Source organism: Astatotilapia calliptera, chromosome 2 (genome assembly GCF_900246225.1).
Source record: "Astatotilapia calliptera chromosome 2, fAstCal1.2, whole genome shotgun sequence".
Taxonomy (NCBI): domain Eukaryota; kingdom Metazoa; phylum Chordata; class Actinopteri; order Cichliformes; family Cichlidae; genus Astatotilapia; species Astatotilapia calliptera.
This window is the reverse complement of record NC_039303.1, coordinates 33,603,423-33,624,045: the sequence shown is the minus strand read 5'-3', so window position 1 is coordinate 33,624,045 and position 20,623 is coordinate 33,603,423. Positions and strand designations below refer to the sequence as shown.

The 20,623-nt window shown below is 41.0% G+C and overlaps 1 protein-coding gene across 1 annotated transcript in view; it reads left to right on the top strand.

Moving 5' to 3' along the window:
* The first annotated feature begins 2,177 nt into the window (after positions 1–2,177).
* The window catches only part of kdrl (kinase insert domain receptor like), a 42,408-nt gene continuing 23,962 nt past the window's right edge, over positions 2,178–20,623 (top strand). Inside the window, exons 1-11 of the mRNA XM_026144361.1 lie at positions 2,178–2,711; positions 9,675–9,765; positions 10,659–10,870; positions 12,419–12,540; positions 13,804–13,963; positions 14,066–14,208; positions 14,299–14,470; positions 14,604–14,724; positions 14,835–15,004; positions 16,519–16,675; positions 18,667–18,772. Coding sequence (XP_026000146.1) covers positions 2,648–2,711; positions 9,675–9,765; positions 10,659–10,870; positions 12,419–12,540; positions 13,804–13,963; positions 14,066–14,208; positions 14,299–14,470; positions 14,604–14,724; positions 14,835–15,004; positions 16,519–16,675; positions 18,667–18,772 — 1,518 coding nt within the window. The 5' untranslated portion in view covers positions 2,178–2,647. The remainder of the gene's footprint in view (positions 2,712–9,674; positions 9,766–10,658; positions 10,871–12,418; positions 12,541–13,803; positions 13,964–14,065; positions 14,209–14,298; positions 14,471–14,603; positions 14,725–14,834; positions 15,005–16,518; positions 16,676–18,666; positions 18,773–20,623) is intronic.

The window sequence follows — 20,623 nt, the reverse complement described above, 5'->3', positions numbered from 1 at the left end:
TATCACAAACTGGTGTCTTGAACATAACAATTAGTTCACTCAGATGGCCTTCACAGTCACCAGATCGTAATCCAATAGAGCGTCTTTGAAATGTGGTGTATTGGGAGATTTCCGTCTTGGATGTGCAACTTACAAATCTGCTATCATGTCAATATGGACCAGGATCTCTGAGGAATATTTCCAGCATCTTGCTGAATCTATGCCATAAAGAATTAAAACTGTTCTGAATGTAGGAGGAGGGGGGAGGGGGTCCGGTACAGTACTAGAAAAGTGTAACTAAGCAAGTTTTCATCAACTTGTACTTCTAATTTTGCCTTCACACCCTCAGTCTGAAGTCTGGAAATGCTGGCACTACTTGCATTCATGTCAGAGTACAGTCACTTGACGGAGCATGCAGTCAGACGCTGTCTACTACTCTCCTCAGAAAGGACATTTCTTCTGGTTCATTTACCCAAGACGAACAAAAGGAAGACTGCATGCGGTGTGTGTACAACCAGTTAGTCCCCCACAGTCTGTTTGAGCACCAGCTTCCAAAATAAATCATTTTAAATCCACCCCTCTCAGCTTGTAACTTCCAGCAATTGTTCATCAGGAGACTTATCTGTTGCACTGCTAGCCCAAAGGGAATGTCTCCCTTTTTAAAAGCTTAAATATGGAAACAAACTAAGAAAATTAGAGTTGCAATTTTATACACTTTACAAGTTATTGCTCTCTTACAATGCATGAGCTAATAGTTTATCATCTAATAATAAAATGTTCAATTCTTGCTTCCCAAATTTCCCAAAGTGAAATTCCCACAGTCATAATCTAAAAATTGGTAGAAATAAATCAGTGCAGCCTTCAATATGATGTTTCCTTTTCGAAAGAAATCACGAGAGAGAGCAATAACTTGTCTGTAGCTTCTCTTTCTTTGGCTGTTTGTGACTTAAAGTACTGATAGTGGGCAGGAAATTGCTGAATTCTTTAGTTGTGACAGTGTGGTCTCAAACTCCCAGTTAGCATAAGGATTACCAGCATTGGAATGGCCAAGTTTCCCATGCTCTCATGTGCCACATCACAGTTCTCCTGCTATAGGTCGGAAAATTGGTTTACATTACATTTCAATTTGCCTCGTGTATCACCTTTAGCACACAACACTACTTCCGATCCAGAGCCAAAATGGTAGCTGTGGATTCCTGTTGTGGGTGGAAAGGTGAGGGCAGGATGTTCTTATTTACAATGCCTGCTAGTATGACCTGCAACAGCAAAGTGATTGTTGTTGTGATAAAAAGAAAACAGTCTGCAGCATATCCACACACTGCAGGGTACGGCCGGACAAAAGAAGATTATTTACATTGATATAAAAAGAAGTGCATCCTGTTTCTGACGTTAAAAATAAATCCAACAAATGTTTATTCTGCAAACCTGGGCAGATAGATTCAAGCTGATATCACAGTGATTGTTTGCACTGCATTGTTTTGTTTTTCTCTCCAGTCAAGATAAATGCAATTACCTTTAACCTCAGGTACACAGGTTGATTTTTATCAGTGTTGCACACAAAGGTCAGTTAAGTAAATAAATACATAGCGTGCTAATTTATTTTATAATTAAAAATTGCAAAAATATGTAATGAATCAATGTTAACAAGAGCTTTAACTAAAGCAGACTGCTTTTAATCAACAACATTTGGGCACAACAGCCTTTCAGTTATGGCAGTTGGGATGTGGAAAATTCCTTAACACTAAGAGAGTACAGTGTGATAGTGGATAAAAAGTCAAAGATAAGAGACTTCGTGCACCAGAAGATTTTATTTCAGAAAGAAATTGAGACGGTTTATGCTTCTGAAGAGCATCTGCTCCCTACTAATAGGTGATTGAAGAACTCCCTTTATAGGTTTGTGAATTTAATTTGAAAACATACTCATTAAGACTCTAAGGTAGCTCAGTATCTCTAGTGTCTAAGGGAGCTTCTGCCAGGTATGAAAAACTGAGTGGAGTTTCCTAAATGATAAGATACGTGCAATGACTGCGTTTCTGTTCCATCTTTTTTCCCCCTGCACAGTTATAGTGGGAATAACTCAGAACAATGACTTACTGTTCCCCCTCAGTAGCTAAAATGAAGAAGTCGTCCCCTCCTCCCCCATCCTCCCCCTCCTCAACAAAAGTGACGTCGCGTCCTCCGTCTGTGTGTGGCTCCATTAAACGTGTCACGTCTGGACGGCACTGTAAGTGTTGCACAGAGGCGATAGGGAGGAGATACAGTGGGTACAAGGCGCAGGAGCTCATTCATCTCGTTCTTGAGTCCAAACACAGCACCAGAGCTGAAGTACTTTTCACTTCAACTTTTTTATTTTTTACCGCCGATTTAATTTCCTTTATTTAACTTTTTTTTCTCCTTTTACTACTTTTGCACCTGCCCAGAGGATAGTGCGCCGGTGCCGGGAGTTGGACTGCCGAGCAGCGCAGGAGAGCTCCCCCGCGAATCGCGTGCAGGCATATGGGGAAATTACTGCTGCTTTGTCCTTGCGCACCTGAACCTTTTGGGGATTCATGAAAGGCGTTTTATAGGCCAATTAAGACTCGCAGTCAGCCGGAATTTAAAGAGACAAACAGGGACTCGATTGCATTTCTTTTTATCACAAGGTTTGCACTTTGGGGAAGTTCGCAGCATGGCACCACCTGACTGCTTCAACCGGGTCGCAGTCATCTTGTGTTTTTTATCTCTAACATTAGGTGAGTCATTCATGTTTACATACACTATATATTTACGAGTGAAAGAACAGACTTTCTGATTGATTGTTAATTCCCTTCAGTGAATGAAAGACTGATTGCATAATATTTAAAAACACGAGATATGGTAAATGGCCTGCATTTGTATAGCGCTTTTCTAGTCCCTAAGGACCCCAAAGCGCTACACTACATTCAGTCATTCACCCATTCACACACTGGCGATGGCAAGCTACGTTGTAGCCACAGCTGCCCTGGGGCGCACTGACAGAGGCGAGGCTGCCGGACACTGGCGCCACCGGGCCCTCTGACCACCACCAGTAGGCAAACATGGGGTTAGTATCTTGCCCAAGGATATTTGGCATGCAGCTAGGAGGCAGCCTGGGATCGAACCACCGACCTTCTGATTACTGGCTGACCTGCTCTGCCACCTGAGCTGCCAATTTTTACAATAAATTTTTTTTAGCATTATTTTTCTTTTTCTTTTTTATAGTAATTTAAATTTCTCCGGTGTTTAATTGGCCTGCAACCAAGAGCTGATTTTGTTGGCGGGTTATTCTTTGATCCCAGCTGCGGTGTAAAATGATTTCTGTGTATGGATATGACCGCAGATTATTTGCACATTTTCGAAGATCATGCGCCAACAGAAAAAAAATCATCATTCTGCTATTGAGTTTGCAATTTTCACACAAGCCCCTAGAGGTCGTCTGTCATTGGGAGATTGTTAGTACGGTAAAATGCGTTGATTCATAACAGGCGATTAGTCGGGCTCTATATTTTAATATGACTGGATTTACTGAGATGAGTAAATGGTCTGTCAGAATGGTCTATTTTTGTGTGCTTTCTTAGATACTTTGAATATTTTGCATGTCAGTACTTTGTTATAAATTATGAAAGGAAAGGTTCCTGCAATTGGTATGTGTGCGTGGACAGGATTAAACATTGTGTCATGTTTTATCTGACAGTCCTGTCAACTCCATTGTCTCAGTCTCACGCCACAAAACCTGAGTAAATCTGGCATGTTCCTTCACCTTGTGCCAGGTCCAGTCCAGTGTGTAACAGAGATACAAACTGAGGCTTCCTCACCACTTCAAAATAAACAACCCATCCAAACAAAGGAAATAGTGTTCACATTCAACCTCTTTTACTGAACACACACACACACTGTTTTTTTGAGTAGGTTTCCTTCACTGTCCACTCACAAAGCGTGGGAAAGACGCAAAGAGGAGGAAGCGGATGTAGGGACAAGAGAGGCAGCCTGGAATTGTTCTGGCTAGTAAAGGTCACGGAAATGTGACACGCTACCTGAGCAAAGATTTCTTCCCGGAGCTCCTTGTGCTCACGTTCAACTATGTCAAACTTCATCCACAAGACAATAGCAAGGAGGAAAGGGGCTATTGTTTCAGTACAGGAGCCACTGACTGGTAGAGACATTAGTTACTGATGGTCGTCAAGGTGTCTCTGTTTATTCAGAGATGTGTAAGATGGTTTTTTCTGGTGAATAGTTGTGAGAATGTCACGGTGTCATCGTTAACTAAGCAAAGTTATAAGTCACTGAGTGATGCGCAAGCATTCGACTGGGTTATTGTTACACAACAGCCACCTATATCCCAGTAATTTTAAAGATGGCTTAGAGTGAAAAGGGAAAAAAAACTGTATTTGCTGATTTCTTAATTTTTGACTTGCAGCTGCTTCTTATTCAAAATGAGCACAGGTTACATATGTTCGTTCTGACCTTTTGACACCAATTTAACTGAAGCGCAACAGCTCACACAAATGTCAGCAAGATAATCTTTTTTCAGTGGACCCTTCTGGATGTCACTTGAGATATGATGCCTGTAGGAATACTCATACAATGGAGTTTTCCTTTAAATGTAATGATATATATATAATTGAAATGATCACTTGTGTTGGACTGATTCTTTTATTCTGGGTTCTGAGTTACATTTAGTCAGATGACACCCCTGAGTTTAGGAAAGAAAATTGCCATGAAAGTTATAACTGACACATCAGTGACTAAGGAGATGGGTGAAATGGAAAGTGGAAGCTGTCCTTTTATTGTTGCTTATCATATACAACACTCTCTTTGTCAGTTCTTTCTTTTTCCTGCAGTGTAGACAGTCTTGTGATGAGAGGGGTTGATGTTGTGTCCAGAGTATTTTTTTGTTTCCTGTGTGGACACTTGAAGACTGGAAAATGGGAGTGATGACGTGTCAGCCAAGTGCAGTGGGGGCTCATTGCTCACTGGCAGTACATCTGGCTCCATGCAGGCAGCACAAGAAAAACACATCCTAAACACACAAACACACTAACCTGGAGTGGGAGATTTACCAGCAGAGCAGAAAACGTCATTCCCCTACACTGGGAAATTCAGCTTTACAAATTGAACTGTGTTGCTTTTCTGGATTATTCCAGCATCTGTTCCATGCTAGACCTATCCACCTCGAACCAGCAATATATTTTCTTTGAATCCTGCATGGGATTTCGATTTCAAGGAGCTTCTGTCTGCCTCTTAGTCTTAATCATACATTATAAAACAGGAATCCTCTGGGTTTACTATTTAGGAGTCTCATGCAGGAGAACCCTCTTTGTTGGCTCTACACAGCTTCATATAACCTAGAGTGGCCGCCCATCACGGCCAGATGTTCCTTTATTTTGTTTTTTTTTGTTGTTTTTTTTAGAGGAGTCTGGGGCATTTTGCCTCCAAACCTCTAAAGGCTTATACACGGCTAATAAAAAAGGCTTTCTCTGTAACTGTTGTCTTAACCTTGCAGTTGGCAAAGTGTAGGGTTTTTGTAGGACTCTGCATGTGAGAATGTTCCAGGACACAAGTAGCACAGCCAGAGCGCTGTTAGCTGGTTCTTATTATGGCAGGTGGTCAAGTCTTGTCAAAGGTTTGATAAAGTTTGTCTTGAATATTTTGTCAGTCTAACTTGCAGTGAACTGTCACGGACACTTTTGCAGCAGGACAGCAGCGTGACCCCGAGAAGGTGCGATGTTTAGACCGCCCAAACTCAGATTTGAAGGATACAGATCAAGCTTAGCTTTTAAGTCTAGCTTCTTAACAGATGACAGTAGGATCGTATCCCCCTGGAAGGTAATTTCAGTATATTGTTGAGAGAAAATGCAAAAACGGGTTATAGTGAGTGGTGTATTGCATTTGTTTTACAATAGCTACCATAGCACTATCCATGACAGACTATTCACTACTGTTTCACTCTGTTTGCCAGGGTCACAGTATGGCAAAGCTGACTCATGTACTCTAGCGGTAAATCCGTCCTCTCCCCCTTCCACTTTTTGTTTGGATATTGATCAGGTTTAGCCTTTTAGTCTGGCTTCATAGCAGATGACAGAGTAGTATCATATACCATTTAAAGTACTTTTAACATATAATTGAGAGAAAATATAAAAATAAGTTAGTGTGTAGTACGTTTGTTTACATAAACTACCAGTGCGCTATCGTGAAATCTCATCGCAGAGACTGTTCACTATTGTTTCAGTCCATCGTCAAGGTCACAGTACAGCAAAGCTGGCTCATTTACTTCGTAATTCTCACTTCTCCCCCCATCTAATTTTGTGACAGCAGAAGAGCAAAGGATAAAGTGGCAATGATACGCAAAGGAATCGTTGGGCCCTATTCCCAAAAATGATTTTCTCCCTCGACTCTCAAGACATTCGTGCCGTCTGATGATGGGAGGGGAAGTACAGGGAGGTGAAGTGTGCCCTCTGCAAAAGAGAAGGGAATTCCGCACATTATTCCTTGCGCTTTAGGGGCCGTGACTTGGAGTTTCCTTTTCGGTTCAGTGACAGTACAGTCATCTGATACAGTAATTTTTTTTTTTAAATTATTACACAACATCACCAATAAGCTACTGGCAGCATGCTGGTGGCATTTATATCACTTTTCTATTTAGCTTTATGTATATATTTTTTAAATTTGTAGTTATGTAGTGTTTTAAGGTGTTTGTAGTCACTGAATTTTTTTAGGAGTTGTGCTCAAAGTATCTTCTTAAACACAAAGAGTATATGCTTTCTCTCAGGTCAGGAACATAACTAACAAGTATTATTCAAGATCCTTTGACAAAATATGGCTAAGCAGAGCATACATAGGCCATTATTTTCCATTGCAATGCTGAAAATCTGAATCATTTAGTCTCAGTCTCAGCCATTGTTTGGCCGTTCTTCCAGACTAAATATTTAATTATTTTCTTGACCACAGACATTTCTATTGAAAAAATCCTGAAATCCATGCTGTTCAAAATTTTTGTCTGTATTTCCTGACCATTTGTCTTTTCCAAACACAGTGTCCTGTGCCATTTCCTCTAATCAATGCCAACCGAGGACAAAGACACAAAAATGTGATTCTGGTCTAATCTTAGCTAACATGGCTCTGTGTCAGCAACCAGCTTGATGCTGTGTGAGTCAATTGAGATCATGCAAGTGAAAAAAGCAGAAGTCAGTCGGCCTCTCGCACCCTCCCTGACTCCCTCTCTGTTTGTTCCATGCCTGTCCTCTTTGTAATGCCTTTTAATGAGAACCAGCTTTGGGGCTCTTTGAACCAACTCAATATGAACAATTTCTGGCATTTTTCAGGCGATCTCCTGAAGGAACGCAGGGCACAGCTGTTGCAGGGGGTTAGGGTTGTCAGGATGCCAGCTAAGGTCAGTTCTGGGCAGATGGGAGTTTTGAGGATGGGTGTGTAGACAAGACAATGTTTTTTTCCTCTCTTCTCTTGTCTTTTTTTAATGGGCTGCTGGGGGCCCCTGCTGGTTCACCCATCTGTAGTGCATTACTGAAGAGAAGGACATAAAAAATGTGCTAGTTTTAAAAGATAAGCGTTTTGCCCGTGCAATTCAAGGTCAAGATGATGATTCTGGGTATGCTGTGGGACTTAAGCATTTATGCATGGGATGTATTTGTAACCAAGTCAAAGATTCAAGAAGTTGAAAATGCCATAATTAGTCTCAGTGGACTCTTTTAATCTGGACGAAGTGTTTTCATTGGGGTAAAACGTCTCATTACTCATCCAAGTCTTCAGTCTCTGCCCTGATTTAGACTTTTGCGGTGAACCTTTGCGGTGAGCCTTCGACACAACCGACGCAAGTGGCCGATGTTGCTGGCACTTATGCTTGTGGAGGTGCATATGTGTTCATTATTATGTGGTTGTGTCCTGCCTTTTTATATGCATGCCAGCTGATAGAAACAAAATGTTGACTCTTTGTTGTGGTCATTTTTGGGAGGTGGCAAGCATATTTGTCCCCCAGGTTTTTCCACTTCTTTGGAAATTCCCTCATTGGAATTTCCAATAGGTTTAGCAAGCTCTTTCCAGGAATTTTCAGCGATTTTAAGTCCTCATCTTAAGCCAATGATTGTTCTTCTCTCACTGATCTTTTTTTTTTTTTTTTTAATAACTGCAAAGGCACAGGAGGACTTAACGGTAATGATCAGACCAATCACAATATTTGTAGCCTGCATTGATTCAATGTGCAGTTACATTTCTTGGCAGGTTATGCATAACAACAGTGCAGTATATGCAGTATAGTTGCATAATGACCGAAACTGGCACCATTGCCTAACAATAGCCCAGAAGCTCAGTTTCGTTATTGTTCATTGTCATGACCTCTGGACCTCTGACTTAGTAATGAAGCATTTCTCCCACTGAAAACGCTGCATCTAGATGAACTGAGTCAACTTTATGGGATTTTCTTACCTGAATTCATGAGCATGTGTCAAGGCAGTAATAAGTATGGCTGAAAAAACATGATACATAGTGGGTTTGTTTATATTTGTTTTATTTGTCTTTGATTGATTACATTGCGATTGATGGTATTCTTGTTTCTTGTTATGTATCAAGGCATAAAAAATGCAAAGTAGAATGCCCTTAAGAAATTTGTCTGGCAGCTATAAATAAAAGCCATACAATTATGAACTGCAGCTTATGTGGTTGTTTATTGAGGCCAGGGCTCTTGATTTGTGTTCACATGCAGCCAAAAGTGTGTGGTTTTACGACATGAAAGAGTGCAAGCCACAACCCTTCCCCTCTGCTTAACCTTGGACAATAAAACAATGATGTTATAACATTTTGTGAGGAAGTGAATATTGAGTCCCCCTGCCAACACTGGCAGCGTCAGCTCATTCTTGCCACAACAGCTGTTCTGAATAATACACAAATGCTAGGAGAACGTGTGTGAGTGATTGTTTTTCTGTATTTCTGTGTGTAAATGCAGGTTTCCAGGTGTGTGGGTAACACATAAAATAGGCCATTATCGCCCCTTAAGCCAGTATATGCATCAAACACATAAACCAACATTATCCTTAACAACAGATCAAGGGTAAACTTAATATACTTGTTTTGTGTCCACAGTGACAGGCTGTTTAGGGATCTTAGTGAAAAGAAAGAAACAACATCTGGGACTGGGACTCTTTCTGGACAGCAGGCAGAACTACACTGTTTCCTATGTTAACTGTTGTTAGAGAGACCTCTCAACAGATTCTGCTGGCTCCACACGAGATATGTCCACCTCTGAATCAAACATCTCCACCCTCTTGATATTATAAGCACAGCATTCAGAGTAAAAAGTCACTAGTAAATGAACAAAAAAAAGTATTTGGTTCCTGCTAAATCGGACTGTGTTGACCTTTTTGGCATCGAGGCACAGCTGCTCCATGTATCATCCTCTTCCTCCCTTTATTCTATCTTTGATCACCTAGGACCCCGATCCATTCAACAACCTGCTCTCCAGCTCCCAAAAGTCCCCACAGTGTGCTCTCAGTGGACAATCACTTACACAAGAGGCAGGAGTAGAACTGGACAAAGTGAACCCACGCGCACAGCACTAAAGGCACATTACACAGCAGTTGTGCAATGGGGACTTCCCGCTGTGCTTTTCATTTTGTTTAGCATAACAATGATGAAAACATACCACTGAAGAGTTGGTGTAAATGTCTGTGTGTGTGTGTGTTTTGCAGGACATTTGGAGAGCGCAAACTCGCCTAGGATTCATCCCTCCGACAATCCAATCGTTCTTCATAAAGGCAATTTGTTAAACCTCACCTGCAGGTATGCAGTTGAAAGCACCTACTTTTGTTGGTTTCACTTGAAATGTAATCAAACATTTATGATGGTGGTGTATAACTCTTCTTAACCACTTTGCATTACAATACAACTTCATTTACTTTACCTTTGCTCTTCTAATTGCTGGACTTCAGACTCTGCGCTCACTATATGGCAGAAATTTTAAGGGAGAATTAACAGGACGTCCCTGGTTCTGTGGACTCTTACTAGCTACAAAGAAGCTGGGACAGTCCCTGACCGGAACCAGCGATAGTGGTCAACGTTTATCAGTCTTCTGCCACTTCCTTTATGGAATTTAGAACCCAAGTACATTCACATTTCTTAGGAATTTAGGGTATTGCATCATTTTTTAGGCCTTCAAAGAATGCTTAGGAACTCATGTTGGTTTAATGTAATGCTTCCTTACAAGGCCACATTGTAAGAAGCCTGATGCGTAGAGCACTGTCTTGTTTTTTGGATGTGGATGAGAACTAGAGGTTCTGCTTGACCCAAAATTCTGCAGGCAAAGGGAAAGGAATGTGAGAAATGCTAGATGTTCCTCTGGGATCTCTTTAATGAGCATTTTAAACTGAATTCTGCGTGGAAAGAATGTGTTAGTTAAGCACATCATTGAAGAGAAACATGTTCCCATGTGAAAGTTCAAACTTTTGGATGACTCAAGATGAACTTGAAATAAACTTAAAATGGAAATGAAGCCCAAAAGCCCCCAGAGATAAGCTACTAAATTTAGTAGCTTTTGTGGTTACTGCCAGATGTGACACCTTCTCTAAAAATAGATCCACTTTTAATAGAATTAATGGTTTGCTTTTTCTAATACCATTTGCCTCGCCCAAGATCTAATCTCATTTAACATTCTCTCTCATTTTCAATAATGTCAGAGGTCACGGTGTCTTCAGCTGGACACTTGCCAAGCGGTCGATCTCATCGCAGGGAGTGAAGGTGGAGAAGTGTGATTCAAGACCTCACCGTCAGTCTCACTGCAGCAGACTGATAGTCACACACCTGATTGCCAATGACACTGGGACTTACACCTGTAAATACACCAAGGATGGTTCAGACCAAATCAAATCCACCTATGTGTATGTAAAAGGTGAGAGCTAGAAACCGTTTTGGATGTATAATGCTCAAATTATGAGGTTCATAATTTAAGAAATTACCCAATGGTAGAAAAACTGAACTCTAAAACTGAAAATTGTTCTTACATTTTGAACCAAATGTTTTTTTTCATTCAGAAATTTAAAATGCACGGAAGATTTGTGTTTAAAAAAAGATTTCAAAGGATAATTGTTATCTCCTGATGGCAGCTGCAGGATTTAATATTGAACTGATCTCACAGACGGTGATATTGACAGTATTGAACTGACAAAGAACAGTGTGGTATTTGCAAGACATAAGACACAAGACACATCCTTTATAGAAGGAAGAAAGAGTGAGTTAGGCAGAAGGATGTAAAGGACCATGGTGTTCAGGGTGTACCCTACCTTTTTCACTATGTCAGCTCCAAAAGGCAGGATTTTTTTAATGACATGGGAAGAATATGCAAAAAAGAAAGCAAGCAAGACCTGCTTACTAAAATCTGTAGTTGTATGCATTAGATATAAATATAGAGGCGGTTATTGCTACCTTTTTTTCAACTGGAATCCTGACTGAGGTGCCACAGGTCTCCATCTGAGAGAAAAAAATAGAGAAAGGAAGTGGTTTCTGTGGTGCCGCTTATCCTCTCACCTCTTCTGGAGGTGAGAGGATAAGCTAATTGCTCAGGAAACCCTGGTCATTGACCATTTCCTGCTTCTGCTACTGTTTTCCTTGTAACAACGCTTCCCTAAACCTCACATGGCACTACATACACTTATATGACTGGATATTGTACTGGGAAGCAGAGAGTAAATTCCAATATCAGCCAATGTGACCAAAGTGGTTTTATATTTTGAAAAATGTTGGTATAAAGTTGCTTAATATTGGTCTACAACTATTATAAATATAAAGCTAGCTTTAATTCTTCTTGTGCTTTTTAAATGACTTCCACAGTTTACCTTCTGTGTCCTATTTCAAAAATCTTCAGCTGTTTGTTAATTTTTGTAACTTTTTCACACCACTAATGTTCGACCTTCCTTCAATCACAGACTATTTATGTAGCCACAGCGTTCCCACAGACTGACTGTCCTTATATGGCCAGAATTAACCAATCTGAGATTTGATCTCTTTTCTGGATCTCTGTTGAATACCCTGACATGCTCTTTTTCACTTGGTAAACCTCCTTTTCCTAGTGGGTCAAAGGTTCTGGAGCCTGTCTCAGCAGACGTAAGGGGTGGGGTACACCCTGGTTATGTTGCAAGTGAATCACAGTGACAGAGAGCCAGAGACTGGGAGAAAACACATGCACTTCTAAAACAAAATATGCACAAACCACACTGGAGGATCACAGCCAGCTGGCAGCTATGAACCCATTATCCTCCTGCTGTGATGCAACAATGCTAACCACTGCACTTTTAAATTAAGTTGGCTTATTTTACCAGAATCTGAATAATTTTACTAGAAAACATGGTTTCCCCAAAAAACAACTTGTGATGGGCCACATTTAATTTGAAATGGTGTTTCTGCCTGACTTGCGTTTAAGATGTTGAATTCTTTTTTTCAGATCCCGACCAGCCATTTGTGGAGCCTGTTAAAAATTATGTTCTTGGCATCTACAGGCACGAGACCAGCCTTGTTGTCCCGTGTCGGACATCCTCACCTGATATTGATGTAACACTGACAGGGGTAGGGTCTTAAGCACCATCATGCTTTTATAAATGCCTTCATAGTACTGCATATTATAGTAATACACAGTATTCTATAGACACTGCTTAACATGAACTTCCAGGAAACTCACACAGCACGTCTCCTGAGAGAAGATTACTATTAATACCACAGCAGGGTATCCTTACCTGTTTTGAAAAAAATGTCCTTCCACTCCTTGCATAGGGCATCACAGTGGTTCTCACACCCTCTGTGTGTTAAATCATTCCAGCACACAGAAGCAGACCGGGGACAGTGGCTTAGCTATGGGAAGCTCAGGGGCGGCAAAGCGAGTCATCCTGTCTGCTTCCTCTAAGAGCAGGAAGGTGTTCCAAGAGTGCTTTTCTCAGAATAGCTCATCAGGCTAAATTTAGTCTCTCTGCTCTTACAAACATCAGGAAACAGCAGAAAAGTTGTGTCCAGTCTTAGAAAAACAACAGGTAACAGCATAAGACTGTTTGATCTTAGTAGGCAGCGGTTGAGTACTCCCTTGTTTTCCAGTGCACTTATCTATACAACTTAAGACCCTGTTAGTACTTGATGATGTGCCTTTGTGGCCTTTTTGTGCTTTTTTGTGACATTTTGTTTCATTGTTTGCGATTAATATATGACTGTGTCATAGTGCCAACTGTGCATAATCACTTCTGACTCTAATGCCACAGATAGTACTGGTGTGACCTTCCTGTTATTAATAAATGCATGACACTCCTCCTTCCTCTTCACCTTCCTTCCTTCTCTTCCATTGCCTCCAATCCCAGTCCTTCTTCTGACATGAGAACAAACAGCAGCAGGCAAGGACATCCTTTCCAAATGTTATTTCCCTAATTGCATAAATTAATGCAGCAGTCACATTCACAGTGCTTGTTACTGGGAATACTGGTTAAAACGGCAGGATACATGACTGACAGTTCACTGCACTGTTACCTGTGCTATTAAGCAGGTGCAAAACATCACACAGACTTTGTACCCTGGAGCTCTCATTAACACTGCTTAATGTCATATCTGATTGCACTGGACATTTACGTTCTTCTACATTCATCTCCTTCTGGTAATGTCTAGAAAAGTTCAGGGCTGTCATGCATGTGTTATAAAACAGCTTAACAGATGTGTCCCCAGCTGAGCCCGGTGGAGCATGAGTTACGTGTTAAATGAAGTCATGCAGCTTCCTCTTTAGTCAGTCTGGCTCAGTGACCTATATTTGGCATCACAAGTGTCATCAAATTAGTTTTGCCTTTTTCATTACAGGCGCCAAGTTTAACTGAGAAGGTTACAAAGGAAATGGTGTGGGATCCAATGGTTGGGTTCAGGATCCCCTACGGTGCCTACGATTCATACAACATGCTGGCATGTCATGCCAAAGTCAACAGTCAAGTGTTCAAGTCAGAATACCTTCCAAGTAGACTGAGTGAGTCTGTTGCTTTCCTGGTGACATGACTTTTAATTGTTTTTAACTTTCTGATTGTTTAAGGTTTCATAACATTTCATTATGTTTGTTCCAATTTTACAGCTGATGTCCTTAAAAATGTGAGGATTACTCCAGATAACAACCGTGTTAAAATCTTGGCTGGAGACACCCTCATCCTCAACTGTAGTGGGGAGACCACCTATAATGGAAGAATCAATTTCACCTGGCATTTTCCAAAGGACAAAGTAAGTTAATGGTTTATCATTGACTTTACAATATTATGGAACAGCCTGCATAAGTAGGACTGGAATTTATGGTGCTTTCTTTGTCTTCAGGAAAAACGGCATAGTATAATCAAGTCCCTACTCAAACCTTCTAAGGTCCTTATAATGAGTAACACTTTAGTGTTGCCAAACATTACCATGGAGGATAAGGGAATCTATCATTGCAAAGCTGAGCTGAATCCCAGAGTAAATGATACTGTCACGGCAAAAGTTGTTGTCTATGGTGAGAATGCTTTTAATGCTTTATTATTACAAGTGAAATTAAAAGAATTTTAGGCTGTGAATTATTGTAATATTGGGGCGATCCTGTAAAGTAATAATGATAACCTTATTTAATCTATACTCTTTGGCTGCAGAGCATCCATTTCTTAACATTTCCTCTAAGAATGGACAGCATAGAACAGTCACTGAAGGTGTAAGGAAGATTGTGTTTGAACCCAGGGTCATCGCTTTGCCACCACCAGACGTGATAGCATGGTAGGCAATGGTTTCGAGCCACTATAAATAAACCTTTTGTTATGAGTGTTGGGCACCTCTATTATTGCATATGCACAACAAACAAACTTTTATGTGCCTCTAATATTCAGGTACAAGGATGGGGTTCCTATCCAGAAGAATTCCACTTGCTACAGGATGTCTGATTTTAGTTTGGCCATCACTGATGTGCAGGAGAAGAATTCTGGCGTGTTCACCATAAGCCTGGGCAACAGAGCAAAGGGGCTGTACAGGAATCTCAGCTACGTTCTGGAAGTCACAGGTAAGCCATTACCACAAACCTGATAATCTTCACTGATCCTGACGAAATGAAGCAGCGCCTTGGCTGTGGACAGAGGCTGCCCCCAGCACGTCTGCTGCTGCTCTCAGTCTAGATCACTGGACGGCAGGTAGCAGCTCTAGTGTGAGAGGAACTTGGGAGCTTGTTGATTCCAGGGCTGGATTGACGTAGCAGGAGCAGCTGTTGTTGATTATTGGGGCTCTTTGAAAGGGGCTTGGTGGAGTGTGTAAAAGGCCCGAGTTCTATTCTGCACACGGGCTCCAGCTGCCCCAGACCCCTCCAATCCTTACACCCTGTGTGCATACAGTACGGCTCATATAACCAGCATGTTCTATACATTATGTATTTAGCTGGAGAAAAATCAGCTTGCAATTCATTGTTATGACAACTCTTTTAATATACTGATAAGTGTCAACACTAGGATATAAATATTTTAGCATGTTGAGTAGATACATGAATGGAGTCTGCTTGCTATAAAGAACAAAAAGGAGACTGTATATCCCTTACTTCACACTTAGCATGTGGCGGGAACACATGCTAAGTGTGAAGTAGCATTCTTTAAACATTTTTGAGGAATCCCAGTAGTGTGCCAAAAAGTGTAAAAATCAGGCCCCTCTAGCTTCTTATAAACTTTATTTATGATCCTTGACCGGCCCACTTCACAAAACTTTTATTTATTGGAATGAATTTTTTTTTACAAACACAACAAAGTGGAGAGAAAATCCTGGCACCAGTTAGAGAACTATTTTAAATCTTGTTCATATGTTGTTTACAGTCGTCAGAGTGCTCTGGATTACTACGTGATGTGCAGGTGTGCATGAGCTGGGGCACTGAATGCAACACAACTATTTCTGTTGTCCAAAATTCAGATAGTGCTGAGATAAGTACATCTCCCGAGGTGGGAGAAGCATTTTTGTCTGTTGTTCATTGCAGCACAAATGGTTGACTCAGTGACCCAGGCATGGACTGCGGTGAGATTGTTCTTTGACCTAGAGCCCTGGGCTAGGCAGGCATCCCCCCACTCTTCTCCCTACACAGTCTAAAGGAGAGCTAATGTCGACGGCCCGCCTTTCATAGCTGCACATCAAGACTGTCTTTCTTTTTGAGACATTTTGAGATTCCACAGCAGGCGGGGCCGGTACGGTCGATTCTTTTAGCTAACCCAGTGGGACAGAGAGTGGGGTGTGGACAGCCAGGGTGAACATAAGGTGCAAAACTAAGCTGAATGAATACGATTCAGAAAAAAAATAATGAAAGGAGAAATTCCTGATCCTATCATGGTGAATGCTGCTTCCCTAAAAAATATCTTGAATTCTTTTTTTATTTGCTCATAATTGATTTTTTAAAAAAAATGTGTAATGTGGGAGTGGGAGCTTTTTTTTGGCTTCTTAAAGGAGGCAATCATGACCTCTGGTCTAACATGTTGTCTTTCTCTTCCAATTTCTCTCCATGTTTGTGCGTGTATGTGGTTACTGTGTACTTGTGTGTGTATGTAGTGAAGCCAAGTATTTCAGAGGCGGAGATTGCTACTGTGGACGTGCAACCTTACATGTCGGGCAAACAGCATCATCTAACCTGCACTGCTTTTGGCCTGCCGTTGCCAACCATCACTTGGCACTGGCAACCATTTCACTCAGAACCGAAGTTTAAAAAGTGAGTCACCCTCATGTTATGCTCAGTCTGTCACGGTTGAGCAATACCATAAGAAATTCAAAGCATTTCAACAGTGTAAGTAACTAATTTCAAGCAGGCCACTTAACCTAAGTGTAGGCTCAAAAACAATTCCATGCTTTGAATTGTTTGAATTGAATTATAAAGTTACCAAGTCATGAGCTCTATCTGTATACCAGTTTCAGTTTTGGTTTTCCAGAAAGTTACCGCCTGATGTTTCTCTCTGCATAAAAAACTGTCGCATTTTCTCAGCCTGAATAACTGTTGCAATGATGCAATTGAGTCCACCTGCTGTGGATATAATCTCCATGTTTTGGAAACAATGCACAGGGTGTCTATGGAATCATACAAAGTCTTAAAAGGTTCACAATTAATGGTTAATCATATAATTTTTAGACACTTATGTTTTTGGAAATTTTAAGGACAAAATTGCTATTCCCACATCTGTTAAGCTGTTTCAAACTTGGGACAATGGGATACTAACATCAGTTATATCATTTTCTGGTCACATTAATAAACATATGACTAAATACTTTCTTGTTCATTCTGAACATCTGAAAGAGGATATTTCACCTTTTTCTGTCTCTCTTTTGTATGTTTAGTCTAAAATCTGTTTTTAAGTTGGTATTAAAAAGTCTTTAACTAGTTTGTACCTTTAGACGGAAACTCCACAATACTGAATCAAAATCACCAACAGCAACACACAGTGAAGAGATACCTTCGCAGGATTCAGAGCCACCAGTCCGACCCGGAGATCCCTCTATAAAGCAGACCTACTTTGATTCAATTGACTCTGTCCCAGAACATGACCCATTAATCAAAGGAACAAAGCCGCGGAGAGCTGCCCTCTCATTAATGGTCAGTGGTTCTGTAGGCTAAGAGGGAGACATGGGGGAGTTAAATCTCAGATTCCCCGAGTTATTGCAGCGCTGAAGAGAACTGAGAGCGCTGTATATGTGTGACTGTGCATGGATACCAGCCTGGCGGTGAACCCGTACACAAAATGAACGTTTGAACAGTCACTCAGATCGTGGTTTGGAGGGCCTGTGAATTGTAAGATCAGGAAAACAATAGGCCATTAGCTGCGTGTTATCAGTCTCCACATCCAGTGGCAAAGAAAACAATGCAGACTGAAAGCGACTAATTATGTTACATACTAGATGGTGTTAAACCACCAGTTTCCCATTGGTTTCTTCACTAAATTATCGCATAAAACCAGCTGCTGCTTACCAGATTCGTGATAAAATATTGCAGAGGTTTAGTAAGGTCAAAGCAACTCTTTCTGCTGGGCCAAAGATAATCAGGGCTGGCACCAGGAACTGTGGCTGGGCTGTGGCAGGCGGCTAATGAGACAGAGGAACAGCTATAGCCTGGTGGGAAGCCAATTGTGCAAAATGTTTGTTTTATAGTGCCCTGAGCCTGCAGAGTAGCTGTCACTGTAAATCCAACTTGCATCCCTTAATCTTTTGGGAGCAAAGGAAATGTCACTTTTGGGGAGGGTTTGAATTTGAGAGAAGCTTTTTAAGAAGGCAGAAATATAGGGTTGTCTTTATCACCAGGTTGAGAAGTTATCAGCTGTCCTTTGCTGACCACCAAGGTCTCAGGATCTGCCTTATCTCCTCTGGCCAGAACGTGGAGGGGTGTTCCTGTATGAGGTGACGCACAGCACAACCCTTCCTGTTGCTGCTGCTGTTTCCTTCAGTGCCTCTCCACTCATCAAACTAATTGTTCACCACCAGCGGGGCCTAAATCAAGGCTTTCTCTGGGTTTAAGAAGTAGGACACCCCATGCTAGAGGGTTCAGAGAACCCTCAGGAGAGGGCCTTCACAATGAGATAGCAGGGTATACATTATTATCGTGTGATCTGGACAGGGTGTGTTTTGATATTACACTAAAGTTCTCAAATACAAAAGACTGTTACATTGTTCGTTGTTCAGAATGATTGATTTTATTGCATTTTCTCCCTCCTGTAGTGATTTGGAGCCTGTCTTTGTCAGAGTGGATGAAAGGAAAAATGATTCCTACAACTGGATTAAAAACATAAACACGAATTCTCAACTAGTTAAAGGAAAAAACAAGGTATGTAGATTAAAGTTATATGTAGTATATGTTTTTAAACAATGGATGCACTTTATAATATGCATTTCCTCATGAATTGAGTCTAATAAATAGCTGTCGCCAGTATAAAGAACTGGAAGAGAGATGGTATGGAGAAATGTGCGATAAGAGATGGGATTTGTTCCTGGAATTAAGCTACCTGGGAATTAGGGACAAATAACTTGGTTTTATTACACATTTAATGAGCCGCATCTGAAAAGAAAGGATTTATATTTACAAGAAAAAAATAGCGGTAAAGACACTGCTTTACCTACACTGGCTTTCCTCTTGTACAAAAGCTTTTGCTCTTTGAGGCCCGCAGTTTGGAAATGGTGCAACCACAACTGACAGACATAGTTCCTTTCCCATTACTAAAGTGAAATACACCCCAGGTTTTCAGAGTCTTTGTAGTAGATGTAAGCACATGAAACAGCTACACTATGAAGGCAGGCTTAGGTTTAGCTTTAAGGCAGACATATTAATTTAGAGAGATTTTATTTCCTAAAAAATCAACGCTTAAGGCATCAATAGTTAGATAGTTTGAAGATAAGAATCCCTTAGTTTTCCTTAAAAGACATCAAAGACGTATTGCCATGCAAACCCCAAACATCCCACACAGACTTTGGTTCAAATCTCCCGTGGAAGCTTGATGCTAAAATTGTTCATGCCATACCTAACTGAGAACAGGCCTTCGCTGCCATGCCCCTTGTCTGTATAGGATTTGGTTCAAGAAATCCATTACAGCTGTTTTAGGGCAGGAGAAAGCATCATTGACCTTTCTGAATCGATTCTTTGTTTTGAGCTGAATTTGTAGTCCATAAATTGCTGGTGCGCTCATTAATTGTGAAACGGATGTCGATGCCATGTAAATGCGAATGACTAAGTGACTGTTTACCATTACTAACTGTGAAATACATGACAACAAGAACTATCCAGTCATTTGCACACCACGTAACTGTAAATTTGGCCTTCTTTACAGGTCATCGATTTTTATACGTGTCTGACATAGATATTGAGGCACCTCTTATTTACAAGTACCTGTGGCCAGTCGCCGGTGCTTTATGAGGGTCAGGGCTAAGGTTCAACGATAACAAGCAGCAGTTTAAACGAAGAGGGATTTGGTGGAGGTAAATTCCTCTCTGTCACCTCATATAAATCGTTTTGGCCCGTGAATGAGAACACAGTCATGACTGGGCCTCCTCAGAAAGCCCAGCAAAAAAGGAGAGTCATAATATAAGGAAACACTAAGGGAAGACTTTGGCACAGAGGTCATAGTGTGTTTGGTCAGGTCACGTCTTCGGGACAGGCACAATCGTCTCAGTGAGTGCTTTCAATCTCATGTTACATAATGGTAAGTAATAGGTGTAACATAATATCATAAGGTCACTCAGTGTTTTGACAAATGTTCTATCAGCAAGGTTTGGACGTTATGATACTTAATTTTGATGCCTGTATGTTTGTAAAGTGAACAGTTTAAGTAAAGGCACGCTGATGTGGTTTTGTAGCTGCAGCTGGGTCTCTCACAGCCAACACAATAGTTCCTACCAGCCCAGGAAGTTTAGGCCAGCATACCCCAGACAATGTACCCACATCATTCACTCTCTTTGATGTAGCCGACTGACCCCAAAAACAGATGTCCCCATGAACACTAAACAGAACCCCATGCAGTCTGGCCTTCACCCAAGTGTCTCACTTATTATTTTGTCTATTTAAGCCATTAAAATATTGTGCTAACCTTAAAATCGAGCATGGCGTTGGAGGTGCTCTCCAGGAAATGGACATGGAGGCCCAGGTCTAGATCTATAGCACCAGTATGAAGGAGACTCTTTGGCC